We start from the raw sequence: 20,406 nt of genomic DNA, 5'->3' as shown, positions 1-20,406 counted from the left end.
CACAAGGACTGTTTGGTTGTGGGATGCTATCATATGTTTGCACTGGATTTATTCAGGACAGTATGTGCAAATATAAAAGAAGCAAAAATGAGTGAAAATAAAATATCAAAGATGACAAGGGAGCCTAGATGGTCAATTATCATGCTAACTGTATGAGATGACCAGAGGCAACTCCAAATCTTCCTGCGTAAAGCTCACCGAGGAGCCAGATGTCAAGCTGTGAATACTGAGCTGTGAAAAGAGCAGTGAGAGATGGTATGATATGGTGGGATACTTAGCACTCCCCCCCACCCACTCTATTGCTCTTTAAAAATAGTTTTTTAATTCCTCCATTCTTAGCTCTTTGACTCTTCTTGTTCTCCCAAGTATCTCTTGGTATTTATAGGCTCAAGTGGCAGAATTGAGGGCCTGATCCAAATCTCTTTGAGGTCACTGGGAGTTGGATCAGGCTCTAACTAAGCCAACATGTTTCCATTGGGAAGCTTTACCGGTTCGAGATCAAGCAAATCACGGTGTGTCCTGAAAAATGTGACAGCTATCGTCCAAAGAACAGCAAATATGCCACTCTTGTATATCATAGGCCATAGAGACCTAGTTTATGATTCTTCTTCCATAGATGGTACTTATTATCCTACTAACAAATGGGCTCCTGTTACACAAGTAGATTAAATTCCTTTACTGGTTCATCTTTTGGTCTTTTTTTAATTGAATGTATTTATTTGCAAATATCACCAACTAAATACTCCACAAAAGCATAGATATATTTTTATGAAGAAAAAGCCATTTTAGTTGGAAATTTATAGTAGCTAATGCTAACATCTGTCTTTATGGAAAACTGTAACTGCATCACTTCCTTGTTTTTGAGGATAGTGTTAAATTTTAGCTTCAATATTTGTGAAGTTTGAGTAATCTTGCCAGGATAATTTAACATTTGTCTATGCTTACTCTAAGACAGCTAGGAATGAGGTTTTTCTGATGCAAATCGGTGGGATAAAGCCTCTGTTGTAGAGGGTTACCAGTTCATTTAGACTCAAAATGTAGCTGATTTAAAAAAAAAAAAAAAAATTTAACTCAGAAACTAAACAGACAAAATCTGTGCCACTTTGAGGTTTGAAATTAATCTAGTCCAATTGGCATTTTGTGTCTGAATTGTTTTTTCTGTCCATTTTACATTGAAGCTTCTAGGAGTAGTGGGTAAGTATGCCACACTTACATGACTGCAAGTGCGCTGATGGGGCCCAGTGAATATATTTTTGACAAGTATTAATAAGGACTGATAATATATTCAAATTAAAACTTTTTTATTCTTTAACAACAATCATTCCCCTTCAACATTTGCAAGTCAAGCATTTCAGCATTGTACTTGTGTATGAGAAACAGAAAGTGAAACTGACAAGAAAAAAGTGAAGCTGCATATTTGATGATCACACTCCTAGCTGAATGAAATGCAGAACATACACAAAGTGCATACCTGGTGACAAATAAGAGACTTCTAAAATTCATTCATTTAAAAAATCAGCCTCAATAATGCACTAAAATCTTTTTTTAAATTTTTTTTAAATTGCCATTTTCCTTTTCAGGACATGCAGTAATCTCCCAAGGTTTTTGTATTTTGATCCATATTTATTACGCTATGACAGCATAGTTTGAGTTGTGTTTTTACTTACTTGCTATATAAAATGACTGTGAATTGGGGAGTTTTAAGCATTACTGTCATAAGTCTCTCTCCCCTCTTGACAATATAAAGTCCTACTTGAAAAATGCAGTAAAGAATAATCTTGCTGTGTTGTGAATAATCGTTGCTGGTTGAACACTTACATGGCACCATCAAATAAGCTAGAACTCAAAGTATGGTTTAAAAAGTCAGTTTGATAAATCATATTGTATTGCAAATGCACAAGGGATATATTAGTTTCCGATAGGACACTTCTTTCAAATGTGTATTAGTTTTCAAATGAAAGATGCAACAAAATATGACTGATTTTACCCAAGATGTATGTGTCAGCTTCTGAGAAACTGAACAAATCACAACTAAGAGTAATCAAAGTTCTAAATGTCAACTTGAGAAGCAGTTTTTAATGACGTTGTACAGGTCAGCATTTTTTGATAATTTGATACAGAGGCAAGTTATATTCCCAAAGGGCTCTGAGGCAGAGTTGTTCAAGGTTTTGTTTAGAGACGAGGGAGGATTTTAAGAGGCTAGCTTCAGTACGTCTGTCAGTGTCAGCAACTGGAATGCGCTTCACTCAGTGCTGTAAAGCTAATAACTTGTCAAATCAATATTTGCAACTCATCTCTTGTTAATTGATAGCTCCCATGCTGGCTGTTCTTACAGCTACGTATGAATAATTGAAGGACATTTTACACAGGCACAAAGGTGGTCCTAGGAGAAAGTGATATTTCACATTTCAAAACTTGACGTTGGTGTACTGCGCCTTGCAGTACAATTGGAAATTCATTTTGAGGATGGTACAGTGGATGTTTCTGTGTGCAAGGCATTAGGCAGAGCAGGTCAATGTTCTGAGAGAGGAGCAAGGTTTTAGCACAATATTCCAGTTTGTGTTGCAGAAGACGCATGATCTCCCCCGGCATGGCTTTGAAGATTTGCCCTGGATTTTTTTCTTTTAAACTTTTCCCCATTTTTGACAAAAACTGTCCATAATTGTTTTTATTGGATTAGTGAGCACTAAAATTCAACAGTCAGTTTTTTCAAATGAGTAACTTAATACACCGTACCCCGTTGAACAGTTCCTAATAGAACAATATTATATTAAAATTAATACATTCTGTCCTTTAATTATTATATTAGTTTTGACAAAGGCAATTGTTCTTTTTGTTCTGAATAAAAAGCTTAACGTGTTCAAGGTCCTGATTCAGCAAACTACTTAAACATGTGCTAAGTCCCATTAAAGTCAGTGTGCTATAGGGGTCTATTAATATACAATAAATGTCTAACTGTAATATTTTATCTGGAACGTAGCCACGTTACCAGTTTGGATACTTATATTTGTGAATTTTCTCTCTTGATATCTACTCTTCTACACTAAATTACCTCCTCACTCCAAAGTCTAGAATAATTTCTGTGTAAACTTCAAATTAAAACAATTTACCCATATTTTAATACATCACGTTAGAATCCATAGGTTTTTTGTTGATGAAGGAATTGGACAGGCTTGCTGTAATGAATCTGTGTCTTGCTGTAATGAATCCGTGTCAAAATGATACTTTGCCTCTGCTTTCTTTTGCTCAAAAATTCCTACAAGAATACAGAAATAAATGTGGGCTTTTTTGTGTTTAGTAGATTAATTGGAAAATCTTTTGCATTTGGGAAGTAATAAAAACTTCACTAGCACTGCAAAAAAATCAAAAACTGTTCTAGTAAAAAGAGAGAGGTAAAACAGCACAGTAATATGGCTGTAATCGGCAGCAGGGAGCCAACGCTCGCTCATTTGGAGATGGCTTGCTCTTCTGCATGCCTCTTGCTGACAGCATTGCTGTGCATACACATCAGGCATTAACTGCCATCAAACTTTTAGGTTACATTAAAGAAATGAGAAAATGTCAATAACCCGAGCTAGGGCATTTTGTGCTGTTTTGCGCGTTTACAGATTTGTGAGAATTAAGATTATGCAGTTTCCTTCTGTCAAAAGATTAGACATTTCAAGTAACCTTCCCCATATCCTCCCTGCCACATGCATGCACAAGCGTTGCAGATCTGTGCATGGAAGCTGGGAATAGTATGGTTAAAATAGGTTTATTTAAAGGAAAGCTTAATAAAGAAAGGGTGTGTGTGTGTGTGTGTGTTGTGTTTGTGTTGTTTGGGGGTGGGCAGTGTTGGCTCTCAGCTTCAGTCAAGCCTCTTATAAAACCAGTGTGACTTTACTGGGTGTTCTGGTGTGGTGGGGTTCAGAGATTTGAAGAACGAAATGTAAAGATTTTTTAAAAAACAAATAACTTGTATATAATCTCCATATGTTGGTGGGTGGGCTGGCCTGACGTGCTGAGCAATGGAGTAGGGAGTTCCACAAGGTGCGCTCTTGCACTCCCTTCTTGTTAGCTCTATGGGAATAGCCTTAATGCACTCTGGAGGGATTGGTTTTCAGCTCCTACTGCTGGTAAAAGAGGTTCAAAGGGAGAATCCTGGGAGACCAGCCCACAAAGATAGTTAATTCCTCTGCCCCTTTTTTTAAATGTTTTAAGGTATTGATCAAAAGGCTAAGACATGGGTTGCTTGTGAAGAGTTCATATGCCACGCTTGATGAGCCATCAGTGACTCCTTGTTGGCAAATTCACAGGCCAGGCGGGCAGGCTCTGGGAGCCCAATAGAGGATGCACCTAACTCCAGTAGTGGGTGGAGAGCAATGTCATGATTAGTTCCACAGGAAACACCTGACCCTCTTACGCTGGAAGGGCAGTGGATTAGCGCACCTGAAGGGAAGACAGCTTTTAAAACATTCGGCTGAAATGCCTTGACTTTTTTTTTTTTTTTTTTTTTTTTTTTTTTTTTTTTTTTTAAATTCAGCCTTGTGGGAATATTCTTCTCTTGATGCCTACACATGAATCCCATTAACACTAATGTGAGTTAGTGTCCAGGCATTGCAAAGGAGAATCTATCCCCTAATGTGAGTGCAGATCAGAGTGATTAACATAGTGGGTCATAACAGTGTTTCTGTCAGCTCAGTAACCTGTGAAATTGACACACAGGAGTCACTACTGTCTGCTAGATGAAATGCCCAATTTTTTATTTTTTTAAATTTATTTTTATTGGACTTTAAGCTGACAAAATAGAAAAATTCAGTTCAGAGAGAGAATACAGAAATCAAGATACATGCAGTATCTTCCAAGCAGTTGCAGTTGTTAGTTTTGTTAAGAGATTCAGACATAAAATATTAAAACAGAAATTTTAATATGTTGTTTTATTTCTTAATTTAATCCTGGGAATAACACATAACAAGACCAGAAAACAGGAGAAAAATATTATAATATATATAATATATTTATAATATAGTATTCAAGTCCTCTCATGCTGCACTTTCTAAAAAACAAAAGCTAAAGGAGTGAAATCTGGATTAATAATTGTAATATAATAATTAAGGCCCTACTTAACTTGAGATATTGCAGAAATTGCAAATTCAGCAATATTAGGCTTCTACTGCAATTTTGACAGCAGGAGCCCTGCCGTGCATGGAGCTGATGGTGGGAGCTCCTGCTCTCAGCCCCATGTTCCCACTCTCAGCCCTGGGCCCCCTCTCTCAGCCCTGGGCGACTGACAGCAAAAAATCAGGGAAAAGTAATAATGGACTTTATTACCGCAAATAATGAGGTCCATTATTACTTTTCCGCAATTTTCCATGGCTTGTCTGCAGCTCAGCTGCAATCTTTTGACAATCATCCTGCAATTCAAGTAGGGACTTAATAATAAAAAAAAGCCAAAGCGCACAACTATGCAGAGTGGGTGGTGAGCTTGTCTACAATAGGGTGGCAAATGATGGGAAAACCCCTAAAATTCATCATTGTCCTGCAGTAGATGTGGAATAGATGTGGAATACAGGCAAGTGATATCTCTTCTTTCAAAACACTTAGGGAATGGTAGCTAGAGTCATAGAAGTGTAGGGCTGGAGAGGATCTCTGGAAGTCATCTAGTCTAGTCCCCAACGCTAAGGCAGGATTAAGTATATTTTAAGAATAATTTCCATCTGAACCTCAGCAGAATCAATGTCTCAGGTAATATCAACGTCCTCATGAATAACACTGAGCATGGAACAATATGGTGGCTTCCTTGTGCTTGGCCTCATTAACAGGTCTGAGGTCATGAGGAAACAAGATTATGTTGTCTTTTGGAAGCAGTGGCACCCAGTTCCTTCAGGATTCTTTTGATATCATGAACTTCAGACAGAAATTATAATAGTGCTTCCTGTATTTCCAGACATGTACGTTGGGATTCTGTAGCTCCTTTCACCATAGATGTATGCATCTCAGTTATCAGTTCTCAGAAAGTTTTTGGAGAATTTTTTCCATAATTTAGGGTACAGTATCAAAATTGTCTTGAAAGCCTAGAATCCACACATTTCAAGTCTGCACTTCACTTTTCAGAGTTTGTAGTCTTTTCTTCTATTGAAAAGCTACTTTTGACTAGGTATTTTGTTAGTTAGGAGCTTCTCCTGCAGAATTTATCTACATAATGCTCTTAAATTGCAGATATGTAAGAATTTCTACTGATTCTATTCTTGCATCGCAGAAGATGCAGATTTTTGTAAAACATGTAGAGCAGAAATGATTTCTGAAGGAGCCCACTTTCTCGTGTGCTGTACTTTCTAAGGAAGAAAGTGGTGATGGTGAATACACGAATGCTGCAGGACATGTGGTCGCCATAATAGCTCCATCTAGCTACACATTTAACCTGAAATGTCAGTGGTAATAATTGCCATCACTCAAGTCAATGGGAATACTCACATGGGATAAAGGTGGGCATGTGCACAACCGTTTGTAGATTCGGCACCTTCATCTGCAGTGATCATAGCAAACCTTTCACTAATTGTGGCAAAATAAATATTTCACTAGGCTCATTCAACTTCCAATACAGGTAAAAGGTCTCAAATGGGATCCAAGTTGCTCTTTGCTCTCTTCATGAACTAAATAAATCTGCAGTTTTTTTACTATTATTATTATTAAACAATCTCTTCTGAAAAACATCTGCACATTAAAAAAACCCAAATGTTAAAATAATTAATAAATAGCAAAGGCTGAGTAAATACCACAGTGAAAGCCCAGGGTTAAATTTAAAAAAGGGCCAGACTTAAATTAATAGATAACACTAGGATTAGATATGTATGTTTAAAATGGTGAGGGTTACTAAAGAAGCAGAAGTTTAAAAATAATTTGTAAGTAATTGAAAAGACGAGGGTTGAATATATGTTGAAAGTGGTAAGGGTTAAAAATTGTAAAATAAGGCTATGGGTAAAATACACTGAAGTTGTAGGCAAAGGTTAAAAACATTTTTTTAAATAGAAAAGGGAGGGGTAAGGTTAAATAAGAAACATTAGAAAAAGGGAAGGGTTTTTAAATACACTTGAGTTAATTATAAATCAGCAGGAAAAAAAGCTAGGATTAAATGCAAAAATATAGACATGATAAAGGCATTGTTCAAATTTTGTTTTTTTTAATTAACCAAGATTTAAACATAAATACAGCTTTAAAAGAAAAAGTCAGAACTAAAAAGCAGTATGTAATCTGTGTGTTTTAATCCTTCCTCTGCCCTTCATATTTTTGGGGGACAAAGACCTGTATGTCTGTAAAGCACCTAGCAAGATTGTGCACTGATCCTGAATGGGGACTTGAAGCTCTACTGTAATGAATATGTTAGTAGGGTGGGGCTTGGTATTTTTTTTTTTTTTTTTTTTAAATGAAGTCCCTCTAATTGTAGCTCAGACCAAGTTTCTCCCTGGACCATGATGTTAAACTCTGATTATCTGAACCTACAACAGAAAAGACCATTTGACCTCAACTGTGGCACTAACTGCTCCTTACAAAAGACTGCTTGGCTTTCTCTTTTGCCTGGTACATATGTGAGATATAATCTAAATTGTTTCACCACACACCCTTGTTTGTATATGGACGCACAGCAAATACTGTCGCCTTTTCTTTTATTAAGGAGACTTCTGTAGGACAATTACAAGAATGAACACCGATGAGCAGTATATTTTTGAGTCATTATTACTGAGGCATCTTTCATGTAATGTACATTCACTTTGCTTTTTCTCTCGATCTTTTTCTGTCTGCAGCAACTGAACCACCCCAATATAATTAAGTATTTGGATTCTTTTATTGAAGACAATGAACTGAACATTGTTCTGGAACTGGCAGATGCAGGTGATCTCTCTCAGATGATTAAGGTAAGAACACATCAATTCTTGAGGCAAAATAGGGATGCCAGGTTATTCTGAAAGCTCAGGGGACAGATGCAAGCAGATCTATACTAAAAATATGGGGCCTGATTTCCCTCTTGCTTACATCTGTGGATATTAGGAGTTACTCCATGAAAGTCAAATAGGGCTACCTTGGTGTAAAACTGTTGTAAGAAGGGAATCTGGCCCTTTGTTTTCAAAGCTAACATAATTTGAACTGTGTATTTGTCATTTAAAATTCAGTTCTGGGATTGTGTTATGAGAGCACTCCTATAATTAAGCTAATGTTCATTTTAGACACCTAGTAGATTTCCCTGCCACATGTGGATAATTACCTTTTAGGGTGTGTGCACATCTAGCTTGCAGGAGGTCATTTCAATGAAAACTTCAACAAGCACAAAACCAGAATTATTTGCTAATTGAAAACAAAAACAAACCGAAGAATAAACCCTATCGCTTCTTGGTAACAAAGTGGCACACTCAAAGGAAGTATAGAAAAACTATTAAAAAAAAATGCATTGTGAATGTGTGGTGTGGGAATGGATGTTCATTAGCATTTTAGAGAATAAGCAAAAGTGATTATTTCCAGTGCGATTAAAGAATATGAGGAATCATTTTAAGCCTGAAAATCTAATGGAAACTAGTAACGTGGTTTGTTAATTTGATAATTCCTTAAATAAGTACAATGGAAATGCCACACAAAGGAAAGGGGGAAAGAGATCTGGACAGCTTTTCCCACCTAGATTAGGAGCATGAGGATTGATGATGTTTGTAATTTTTGTTCTAGCTGATGTAACATCAGAGATTTATTATGGAGAGCACCAACAAAAAGGTCAGGATACACATCCTGCCAATTTGCAGTATTACTAGAGCCTTCCTTCCTGTTATTTTGTGAAATTTGTGAGCATGGGAGATGGTGCTTTTTCTGAGTCCAAACCATGTCTTCAGAATTTACGCTTGGAACACACCAGAATTTTCACCAGCCTTTATTGGCTGTGGAACAAAATGCGAAGGTATCATATTTGATGTAGCTTTCCTTCTCTCTCTACCTCTGTGTGTACACAATCACAAAAAGAAAGGGAAGGGGAAAGGGGAGGAGAGGTGAGCATGGTGTATTGGGTAAGGGGGGGAAAAAAAAGATTTTTAAGAGAGGAAATTCCTTTTGGGATTAGACACATTTCCCTAAAGATTTCCTACTTGGAAGTTTTATAGAGTACTTTGACCCCAACCAATTTTGCACTGCGATCTAACATGTTAGTTCATCAGCCATTTACCATGTTTTACACCATTATTTTCTTGGACTTTTAATTAGAGCATGGAATATGAAAACTGGTTGATAACTACAAGTTCTTATTATAGTGTTTGAAGTTTGTCCTGCCCTTACTGTCATCCCCCATGCTCTTTCTGAATTGACGTCTTTCTTCTAGGGGTCCCCAAATGAAATTAATAGCCAGCAGGTTTAAAACAAACAAAAGAAAGTATTTCCTCACACAACACACAGTCAACCTGTGGAACTCTGCCAAAGGATGTTGTGAAAGCCAAGACAATAACAGGGTTCAAAAAAGAACTAGATAAGTTCATAGAGCATGGGTCTATCACTGGCTATTAGCCAGGATGGGCAGGGATGCAAAACCATTCCAGAAGCTGGGAATGGGCGATGGGATGGATCACGTGATGATTACCTGTTCTGTTCATTCCCTCTGAAACACCTGGCATTGGCCAGTGTCAGAAGACAGAATACTGGGCTAGATGGACCACTGGTATGACCCAATATGGCCGTTCTTACGTTCTGAGAACATTTATAATTTTTGGCTTCTTCTGACTAGTAGGATCTCCCAGCCTATCTTATCCTGCATTTTTCCTCTTCAACCATCTGTATTTTATTTCATTGATGCCCTACTGGGGAAGGCACAAGTATGTTTTGAACTTTCAAGAATTTCATTAGGCAATTAATCCTATTCTTTCAGCAGTGCTAGTTTGCTCTTTTCTGCATTCTTGTTAAAGTTTATTCTAGTTCCATGAACTTGTATATTCTTAAGGTTTCTTTTTTCACCTCTCTCAAATCAGCTACTTTCTTTTTAACTATCTCTACTTTTTTCTTGTTCTTTTCCTCAGCGTATTGCGCCTTTTCTTCTTTTCCACTTCATGAACTGCCTCTCTCTGACCTTTGATTCCATAGTTGTTATATGAAGGAAGGTTGACTTGCCCTCTCCCCTGGGAATTTAGGAGTCTTGAATGCCCTACATGAATTGGGATTCTCTACACTGTAGCCTGCATACCTATTTCCTCCCACGTCCATTCTAATTCCAAGCAACATCAGCATGGACCTGGGTTCTTTCCTAGTACATGCCAGCCTTGCAAAACTGGCTTAAAATTTACTAGCCCGTTCAAAAAAAAAAATCTACCTTTACCATGATGATAGATAATTTTAAAAGGACAAATGTTCTGTCAAAAAATAGTATTCACTCAGAGCAAATGGGTATGTATAATTTTGCAAGGTGGATTTACCTGGTTTGTGATTGATAGGCACGTTTAATTATTGTAGGGTACCTAGCCACGTAGCCTGTCTGCTACATTGAAGACATTTCAAAAAGTATATTGACTTTCCTTCACAACAGGGATTTAGGATTGAGAAAATTTCCAAGTGCTTTCTCTTCTCTGATGTCGCTCTTAGGAATACTTGTATTGTTGGAACCAGCTTTAGTTAAGCTGTTATCACCTGCTTTTGTATTTTCTTTGACGTGTTAATCTTTAGACATAGATCCCCTGTGAGAACAGATGTGGTATATCATGTTTGTTAGCACTCTCAACCTTCTCTCTATATTTTACCTGTTTTTGCCATCATTATTCTGTAATTATCATAAATGAACATTTTGGAAAGTTCACCTTCTCCTTGTTGTCACAGCTAAAGTACCTGATTAACAGATTTGTTTTGTTTGTCAGCTCAGCTACGAGGCACCAGGCCAAAGGCTGTCAAACAAGTTACCCTTTTAGGCCATATTTGGTGGGTAAATGTAGTGTCAGTAAAAATCTCCATTTCAGAGAAGGAATTCGCTTGCTCAAGGGGAGTAGGAGCTGGAAATAGACATATGGTAGAGACCTTTTGGGGGACAGCCTAAAGATTTCAGCCACTGCTTTTACCGACAAACGATTAATGCTGTTAACATCCAGAATAACAGTATCTATCCCAAACCTGAATTCGTGGTTGGTGGTGATGGTGAAAAAGTATATTTGGATGCTAACTCTAGTGTGTCTCTAATGTGCTATACGTTCATGCTGAAGACGGCTTCATGCAATGACCCGTGTTAAGGGAGATATTACTTCCGGAATATGGTAGCCTACAGAGAGCACTGAGGAAGCCAGGCCCTTGAGGGGAGCTCATGATTATTGTTTCATCTTGCATATTCTTTTAACATTGCCATTCTCACGGCTTACAGCGTGTTTGCTCCATCTCCCAAGAGACCCCAGAAAACGTCAAGGTTTATCAGAGGCTTTTCAATACTTGCATTTAAAGATTTGGGGAAAGAAAAGAACCATTCTAAAAGCCATTGTCAGGGGCAGTGACCATCCTGCTGTGTAAATCTTTGAATGGAGTCTGCTTAATTTAAAACAGTGGTGCTTACAGTAATGTTCAAACATTACTGTATCTGATGAAGACATTTCACATTTTTGTCATACCTAGGTTCTGGCTTAAATGAGCTTTTCATAAATGTGATAAATACAAACATTTTTCAGGATTGATTATTTCAGCTTTAATATTTTTCACTTCCGGCTGGGTGTTTTACTATAAAAATTAATTTAGGTGATTCTTAGTTTGGTAACTTGGACAAGACTCTGATGCTATAACTAGTAAATACTTTAAGGACTTGTCTGTTTCCCAAAATAATTGTAACACGAAAAGGAAAGGGGCATTGCTCCCTCCCCCCAAATGAAACAAATTGTGTATTTTCATTTGTGACAAAACTGTTGATAGAAAGTTGATGTATGCAAAAATTAACATAAAAATTAAAAATAAACAAGAATGAAAAAGGGAAGAGTCTCTTTGCATTGTAGTGTAGTTGGCAATAGGATCCTCATGATTACCAACCTTACACCATGGTAGAATAGGTGAAGAACTGTAGCTGTCTCTTTCATTGGGTAGCCAAACACCTGTCAAGACCAAAAAGCTAGAACCAGCTCTGCTTAGTGATCCTGTTGAGAAATTCCTCAGGCCAGAATACTGTATCTCAACCAGTCCCTGTACTGAAACAAAAGGAACTGAGTTTTGTAGTACTGAAATAGAATCCAAATATTAATGGATAAAGTTGTTTGATCCCTCCCTTCTTCCACTTCCTCCCACTGGTTTAGATGTATGTTAGTCTTATGCTTCAGGGAGGCGGTAGGAACAGCAATAACAACACTCTGAAGGTGTGAGAGTGATAAAAACAGGGACTGTCTTTGTCATGTCCCTGTCGCTTGCATTATTTATGAGCTATTATAAAGCTGATGTAACAGAGAGTTGCTGTATAACCCACTGGAGAATTTTGGCTTTCTGGTAAATGTCAGGCAAATCTTATTGGACATGACATTTAGAAAATTACCACTTGTGGTCTAACATATCCTCACTTAAATACTTTAATGAGAATTAAGCTAATATTATGGTGTAAATAACACTTTATCCATCACCCTCTGCAGTTCTGCTGCACTCCGCTCTAGGTTTTGGTTTGAAACTGCTGCAAGCTGTCAGGTTTGCCTTTTGGCGAATTGTACAGTTATACCCTTTCACAACTGATCTGCAAGATAAACTTTTGCCATTATTTGATTCAGATGAGATTCAGTAATAGTATTTCATATAAAATGCTAAATGTCACAACAGGCATCAGATGTCTACATCTCTAACCAGTATAGCACCTTTATTCCTCCTTAATTCATACAATTGTACAGTGTAAAATAAATGTAATGATAGAGCACCATCAGGTTGCACAGAACCTTATCAAAAAAATCACAGGTCTCTCCAGAGGAGATCATTATCTAAACTATACCTTACATGGCAAAGGATGACAATAATAAACATTAAACAACTGAAGTATTGTTCATATGTGACTTATTGGTTCTACAAATGTATAAGTAAAGAATTGGTTTAGTGTCTGGAGTGAGGATTACTAAAGAGAGATGGGGTACTGGCCAGCAATGGCAAGGTAATCAAAAGAAGTGAGTTTTGAGAAGGGATTTAGAGGATGAAGGTGAGGTACCTGGCAAGAGAGGATATTCCAGCAGTGTCTGCCCTTGATTATTCTGGTTATAACTCAGTGCCTTGCTTTATTTACGTCTTGGGAAATAACACTTAAAACTACTCCAGATAAGTATACACAATTTATGGCTGTTATATGGTTGTGGTGGTGGTGATGATTATTAATTTATTTGTGTTGTAGCAATGCTTAGAGGCCCAAAGGATCAGGGCTCCATTGTACTACGTGCTGTACAAAACCAGGATAGCACAGTCTTTGTCCCAAAGAGCTTACAGTCTAAATTTTTGCTTGCTGGTACTCTGTCTTTATTTTTGTTTTGAGACAGTTCGGCTTTTCCAAGGGTTATGCCTATCTGTGAATTCTTAGGGATATATTATTACATCAGAATTGGGAATATCCTGTTGATTCCATGATTATTTTAGGGAGGTGGGAGTTAGAAAATGGAAACATTTATGTTCTTTGTTAATAGCCTGCACAATAATGACGAACGTCCACAAGACGTTAGTTTTTAAAAAATCCTTTGTTACTTAAGGCAAAATACACTAGACATTTGTTGTTTTGAGGCATTAAATATGTTTTGCAAGGTAATTAAGGAGATTAATGCTAATTATAATTGGTGTCCATTCAAAAATGTCAAACCTATTTAAGCATATTTTTCATATGGTGGTTAATTAGTGAATTGCATTGAAGTTTACATACACAGGGAAGGAGTTAAATGCTAATCAGAAAACGAGTGGTGGACATGAGCAGTCGACAGCTGACTAACAGGAGTCCAGGAGTGAGACAGATATGTTGCTTCTTCACGGATCTTTTGTTTATTTCCTTTCACAGTATTTTAAAAAGCAGAAACGGTTAATCCCGGAAAGGACGGTGTGGAAATATTTTGTGCAGTTATGCAGTGCAGTCGAACACATGCACTCCCGCAGGGTGATGCACAGAGGTAACATTAATTCAGTCTCTTTTCACTGAATAATAATATAATGTTCCAATTAGTAAGCACCCACATTCAAAAACAATTATGCTGATGTTCAGCCAGTGCATGTTTAGAGAGAGACTGGTGCTTGCAAGATGGATTTCTCCTTATGTCTTTTGCCTCATTGTTAGAGGATTCAGTCTGAAGTGAGTATAGTATTATGAAGATGAGCTGCTTTCTCTTCCAATCACTGATATTAACTAGAAGTGTCAAACCTGCCATTAGAAAAGTGTTGGAAGTAAAATGCTGAGACTAGTGGATGCAGCGAACTCTAAGAAATAGTCTTCATTATATTTAGTGTGACCTTAGAGAGCGTTTAGGGGAGTTTTTGTGTCTCACAAGCTGTTCTGGAAATATTAATATAAATATGTTCTAAACTTTTTTACCCCATTCTCAGTGTTCATTAATTATTTTTATACCTCTTGTCTTACAACTTTTCATCACTTTGGGCTTTATGCAAAAATTACGTTTCCCCTTTTTATAGTACAAAAGAGAAGTTTTTGTGAAGGACTTCACCCAGGAAGTGCAGATGCACCACAAAGGAGCAAATTCCAATCTCTGCTGCTCATTAATTCCATTCCCTTTGCAAGTGGCAAATGCCTCACTCAATTCACCAGCTCATAGACTCTAAGGACAGAAGGGACAAATATGATCATCTAGTCTGACGTCCTGCACAATGCAGGCCACAGAATCTCACCCATCCACTCCTGTAATAGACCCCTGACCTATGACTGAGTTATTAAAGTCCTCAAATCATGGTTTAAAGAGAATCCACCAGCAAGTGCGCCGTGCCTCATGCTACAGAGGAAGGTGAAAAACCCACAGAGCCTTTGCCAATCTGCCCTGGGGGACAATTCCTTCTTGACCCCAGCTAAGGGAGAGAGCTAGAATTCTGCTCCTACATAGTCGTCTCTCACAGCCTTCCAGGTATGCCTGATTTAGGTCTACAAATGACAATAGTCTGTCATATATATAGTCACCTATAATTCAGGGGGAAAGAAGATTCACTAGTGCACACCAGGACTTGGGGTTTAGCTTGGGGAAACTGGGCTTCAGTTACTTGGACTGTCCTATAAGTGGACAAAATATTTTGTATAAAGCCCCCTGTGGTGTCCTGTCAGGCAGGATGTGTTGGGCAGAGTGAGAGTCCTGCTTTGTGAGTGAGATGCATAGTCTGCTGGGTGGGCTAGCTATGTTATATCTGAGTGAAGCGAAGGCAGTTCAGCGCTTTCCTGGGTTGCTTTTAGATTATTAGATTTGTGTAAAACTAAATTGTGCAATTTTTTGTTTGCGCGGGGTGGGGGAGGTAAGGGGGAAGGAGAGTTGAGGGGAAGCTGCCTCCTGAGACATGCTTTAAAAGAAAAAAGAAACCAAAAAATTCTACCCTCTCCCTGATTAGAACCCGCTGTTAGTTTAGAATTATCTTTGCTTCAAATGTTGGACTTGAACCGTCACCCCTGTCAGACATTTCTGAGTAGAAATGCATTGTGCTAACACACTGTTGGCTTATGCTTTCTTGAGTTTCCACAAAATAGTTGAATAGTTGCCCCATACAAAACTCTGCAGGGAGAGCTTATTGTCTTCTTTTCCTAGCCCTGGAAGACATCTGTGATTTAATGTAAGGTATGAGACACTGCAGGGGACTTGCATAATTTTTCCTTTATAAGAGGTTAGGATGTTGAAGACAACTTAATCCATATGGTAGAAACATCCTGTCAGATTGACATTTGATTGTATGAGAGTCTCAACCAGGGCAACGTGCTAATGCCTGCACCAAACCCTGTTGGAGTCAGTAAAAAGAGCCCCATGGACTTTTGTTGGCTCTTGATCAGTCTCACGTCCAGATCAATATACAGTGATGTAATGAACATTTGGTGTTTTAGAATGGGAAGATCACTCCATCACTGGACACTTTTAAATCAAGGTTAGGTGTTTTTCTAAAAGATGGGTTCTTGTTTACGACGGCTATTGGACTTGACGCAGGAATTATATGTATGGAAATCCTATGGCCCGTGTCGTGCAAGAGATCAGACTAAACGATCACAGTGGTTCCTTCTGGCCTTAAAACTCTATTAATCAACATTTTAACCATCAATCGTTTTTTAAAAAGGAGATGTAATTATTAAGTTAGGCTGCCGAAGTGGACCCTTGCTTGACATCTTTCCTCCGTGCTTCTAACTGCATGTTCTATTCACAAGCTAGTTCCAACCCACAACAGTGCATTTCAGTATGAATGACACAAAAAGATCACGTTAATGTGTCTTTTAAATGCATTTGTTACTCCCGGGTGACTGATGTTCAGTGAGCAAGTTGATAAGAAAGGGAGGGACTGGCAGAACGAACCATATACAACCCATCCTCATTGGGTGGCTTCCCTGTCGTGTCCTCACAAAGTACCAAGTGTAATATGGTTCCACCTTCATTAGGAGTGTCCTCCCTTCTGTTAAGTAACTGATTTTGTTGGTCCTTTGAGTGGCCATTTATGACAGAATTTAGAACTGAAAATAGAATCCAAGTTCCTTGGCCCCCCACCTCTGACTTAACCACAAGACCATCCTTCCATCAGAACAAACAGATTGCTAACATAGTTTGCAAATCTGCATCTTAAGCCTGATACAAAAAAATATAGATCTTCTATACAAATCACTGTCCCAGTCACAAAAGGTGAATCAGCTTTGGAAATGTAGATCAGCCTTTGATAAAAGGGGAAAGTCAACCATAATAAATAGCTCCCTGTGTAAATGTGGCATTTCCAAAGGGAAGCTGGACTTCAATATTACTTTGATTTCCATGAGTGAGAGAGGTTACCTCTTTTGTTATGCTGTTTTCCTACAACTTTTCCCTTGCTAGTATTTCTACTGCAAGTATACTGGGGATTTGTTTTTTGGTTTTTTTGTAACTTGAAGTCTTAGAAGATTCAACCTTTCAAAGCCGTCCAGAAACATGGTTCTGATTGAGTCTCTCTCTTGTGCAGAAGGGGCTCCAGGCTATGTTTCTATTGCAGTATTACAATTGGATAACCTTTTGTGGCTCTGACCTTCTCCTTGTCTCTTTTTACAGACATAAAACCAGCCAATGTGTTTATAACAGCCACAGGAGTGGTGAAGCTGGGAGATCTTGGATTAGGCCGCTTTTTTAGTTCTAAAACCACTGCAGCACATTCCTTAGGTAAGATGGCATTTCTAGCCATTAAACACCCTTACACAATATATATAACTCTGAAATTTAAACAAAGTGATATCTGTCCTCTTAATGTGACAGAGTTTTGTTCAGTAGGTACCTCTATCATGTTTTCTGTGATACATGTTTTAAGTAAGGTTGATATATATTGAGTTTCTTTATGCAAATTTTAAATAGTTTTCTAATTAAAACCCTCTATAGCATTTTTTCTGCAGTGTTGTTCGTAGTGGTAAGTATATTGGCTTCTGATATGTGACTAGGTTGTCATATGCATCTTTCTTTATCTAAATAGCATGTTTGAGTGTCTGATGCACTGTATTTAGAAGATGAATAAACAGTAAGATCCAAGGTACTTTCTTCCTTCCCTGAATTTCTATTTGTACTGACATCAGCTTTGGCACCACCATCTTCTTTTGGGAATGTTGATTAGCTGACTCCCTCCAGGAGGACATTGCAATGGCTCTCTGGCAATGTGATATTTGTAAAAGCACATTTCCACAGAAGCCCTTGCAATTCACCAGTTCCAAACAGGGACTTTTTCCTTAAACAACCACCATAACATCTCAGAGTAACATTAAGCTCTTATACCTGACCTGAGTGTCAGGTGAAGGTATGTGATTTCTGAGCATTTCCCATGAATCTGCTCAACAGTAGGTTGGTTTAAAGGCGATATGCTTTCATAACAGATTGGTTAAAAAAATGCAGAAAGGCTTTGACGTTTTCTGCTGCACAGTTGCACATATCTTAAAATCATCCACTGTCCTTGTGTGGCAGTTTGTTTCATAATACTCCTAGTGGCCTCTGCAGACATACCTTTGACCTTTCTGTCTTTAGGAATGATATTCCCATAAGCCTTTATCCCCAGCAAACATGCGCTCTATCAGTAAAGTACAGCACAGAGGTTTTTTGGGGGGTGGTAGTGGTGTGATATCTAATTTGAAACATCCACTGGACAGATTTTAACAGCACCAATGGTCAGGCACTGGTTGAGGAGAGCAAAGACAATGGTAGAGGAGAGACTGCAGTGTATGACAATGGCAGTTCTTTTGTATCTGTCTTAGGATAAAAATATAAATTCTGTCTCCAGGGCTGTCAATCTGGCCCCTTTCATCACCCTAAAATTCACATTATGAGCAAAGTCTGCTCTTTAGGAAGGTTTTCTGCAGGCTCCTGATCCCCATACTGTTGGGTACTGCAGTTGGGATATAGCCATACTTGCACAGTACACAGCTATAAGATTTCTACTTTTAGGATACAGTTGCAGACAGGCCTGCCGACAGCAGTTCCGGGCCCCAGGGCAGAACAGTCAAAGGCCCCCGCTGCCTAGAAAGGGAGGGCTGAGGGTTACAACCATGGCCGGTGGGTGAAGCTTCCCCTCGAGGAGACTAATTTCCTGCTCCACCTCTCTGCCCCAGGAACCCTCCTCCCCAACTTGCCGCCATGTCCCTCCTGCCCCGCTCGATCCCTCTCCTGTCTTCCACACCCCCGTTCCCCTAGGTGGCAAGTGACCGGGGCAGGCGGGGCTGAGCGGGGAGGAGAGGAGGGATGCGGGTGGTGCGTGGCGGGTGGGCTGAGCAGGGAGGAAAGATGCGGTGGTGGGGAGGCCAAGCGGGGAAGAGGAGGTGTGGAAGAGAGGAGAGGGGTTAAGCGGGGAGGGAGGAAGGGACGCAGTGAAGGGGGAGAGGGGGAGGACAAGTCCTTGGGTGGAGTGGAGCCTGAGGTTGAGTGGGGGTGGCCTGTGGGCGGGGCTATAAGTGGAAGAGGTGAGAGGGGGAACTAGCTTCCCCCAGGGGAAGCTTCACCTGCCGCCCTTGGCCTGGGCCCTTTTAAAATGGCCAGGCCCCTGGGCTATTGCCCACTTACTCCCACCCCCACACTCTCCCCGTCGGCAGGCCTGGTTGCAGTAGTGTCTGTATATCTACTATGTTTCCAGTGGTGCTTACAATGTGCTAGATACTTACCTTACATATGGGACAACCTGCTTTCTGCCCCAAAGAGCTTACAGTGCTGAATATTCAAGCTTCTGAAAAGGACATGAAATCAAACTATTTTGGTTGGGGTTTTTCAGAGACTTGCATCTTCAGTCTCTCTGGCTCAACAACCATTATTCTTATAACAGTTAGATAATTTATGGAGCAGCATTGGGCTTCAGTGAGAGAGGGTTTCCTGTCCTTTCTTTCACATTTTGGTGATTCATTGCATTTGTAGTCAAAAGGGGAGGGGAGAGGGGATCTTGGTCTGTTCTCTTGGCTAAGAAAATAGACCTGTTCAGTTATCTAGCTTGCTTGTCAAATAAGAATCCTGATTGTGCTCTGTGGACATGATGCCGGTGTTGAAGGTTTGGCTAAATTGGTCATTGACAGAACTAGAGTGTTAATGTTCTCTGGGCACTAGTTTGTGTTGTAGCTAATAGTGGCTAATATTTGAATCTCTTAATTGTGTCCTTTAAAATGGAACTGACTTGAGATCTGTGATCAGAGAACCCTGAAAAGCGGGGGTGGGTCGTGCGTGCGTGTGTGTGCGTGCGTGTGCGTGGTTAGATGAGGAGTGTTCAGAATTCCAAAGATATGGCAGAAGTAATTACAGTTTTTATTTCTTTTCATACAGGAATAACAATAGTTTTGCCATTAGGCTCATTATTTGAAAAACAGGTGAAGGGTTAAAGTGCTTTGAGCTCAGCAGCACATTTGGTGGAAGGCACAAGCTGCAAAACACACTGTGGTTACTTAGGCTTCTCTTTGTCGTGTCATAATTTTTCAACAGAGAACATTAACCATTGATACCCGGGGGTATCTCCTACTTTCGAGAGCTAGGTTGTTTTACTTGATAGCACTTAAAACCTCTCTCTCACCTCTGTAACAAACCAGGGTTTGAGGATCCACTCCCTTTGGAAGTATTTCAGACACACTTTTAATTACTTGTTTTAACAAACCATTAAGCGTTTGCTACTGTAGCATGAAGACTTAAGCCGAAAAGGATTCAAGATGACCCAGATTTAGGAGATGAAATCCATAACACACACCATTTTATTTAACAATAAGTGTGTGATGACCTAGTTTGTGTGTACTGATGTATGTAGGTAGATGTCTGTAATATGTACCTGTAGCTTATTGTGTACACA

The 20,406-nt window shown here is 39.0% G+C and overlaps 1 protein-coding gene across 4 annotated transcripts in view; it reads left to right on the top strand.

The window, feature by feature from the left end:
- The window catches only part of NEK6 (NIMA related kinase 6), a 106,531-nt gene that overhangs the window by 55,444 nt on the left and 30,681 nt on the right, over nucleotides 1-20,406 (top strand). For all 4 annotated transcript variants that reach the window (XM_067541713.1, XM_067541712.1, XM_067541711.1 and 1 more), the window contains 3 exons: nucleotides 7,782-7,892; nucleotides 13,964-14,072; nucleotides 17,166-17,273. In XM_067541713.1, coding sequence (XP_067397814.1) covers nucleotides 7,782-7,892; nucleotides 13,964-14,072; nucleotides 17,166-17,273 — 328 coding nt within the window. The remainder of the gene's footprint in view (nucleotides 1-7,781; nucleotides 7,893-13,963; nucleotides 14,073-17,165; nucleotides 17,274-20,406) is intronic.

The sequence above is a fragment of the Emydura macquarii genome, unplaced genomic scaffold, assembly GCF_026122565.2.
Source record: "Emydura macquarii macquarii isolate MOO-44397 ecotype Brisbane River unplaced genomic scaffold, CSIRO-AGI_Emac_v2 contig_691, whole genome shotgun sequence".
Lineage (NCBI taxonomy): Eukaryota > Metazoa > Chordata > Testudines > Chelidae > Emydura > Emydura macquarii.
The sequence above is the reverse complement of the archived record's forward strand: the minus strand, read 5'-3'. Positions and strand labels throughout refer to the sequence as shown.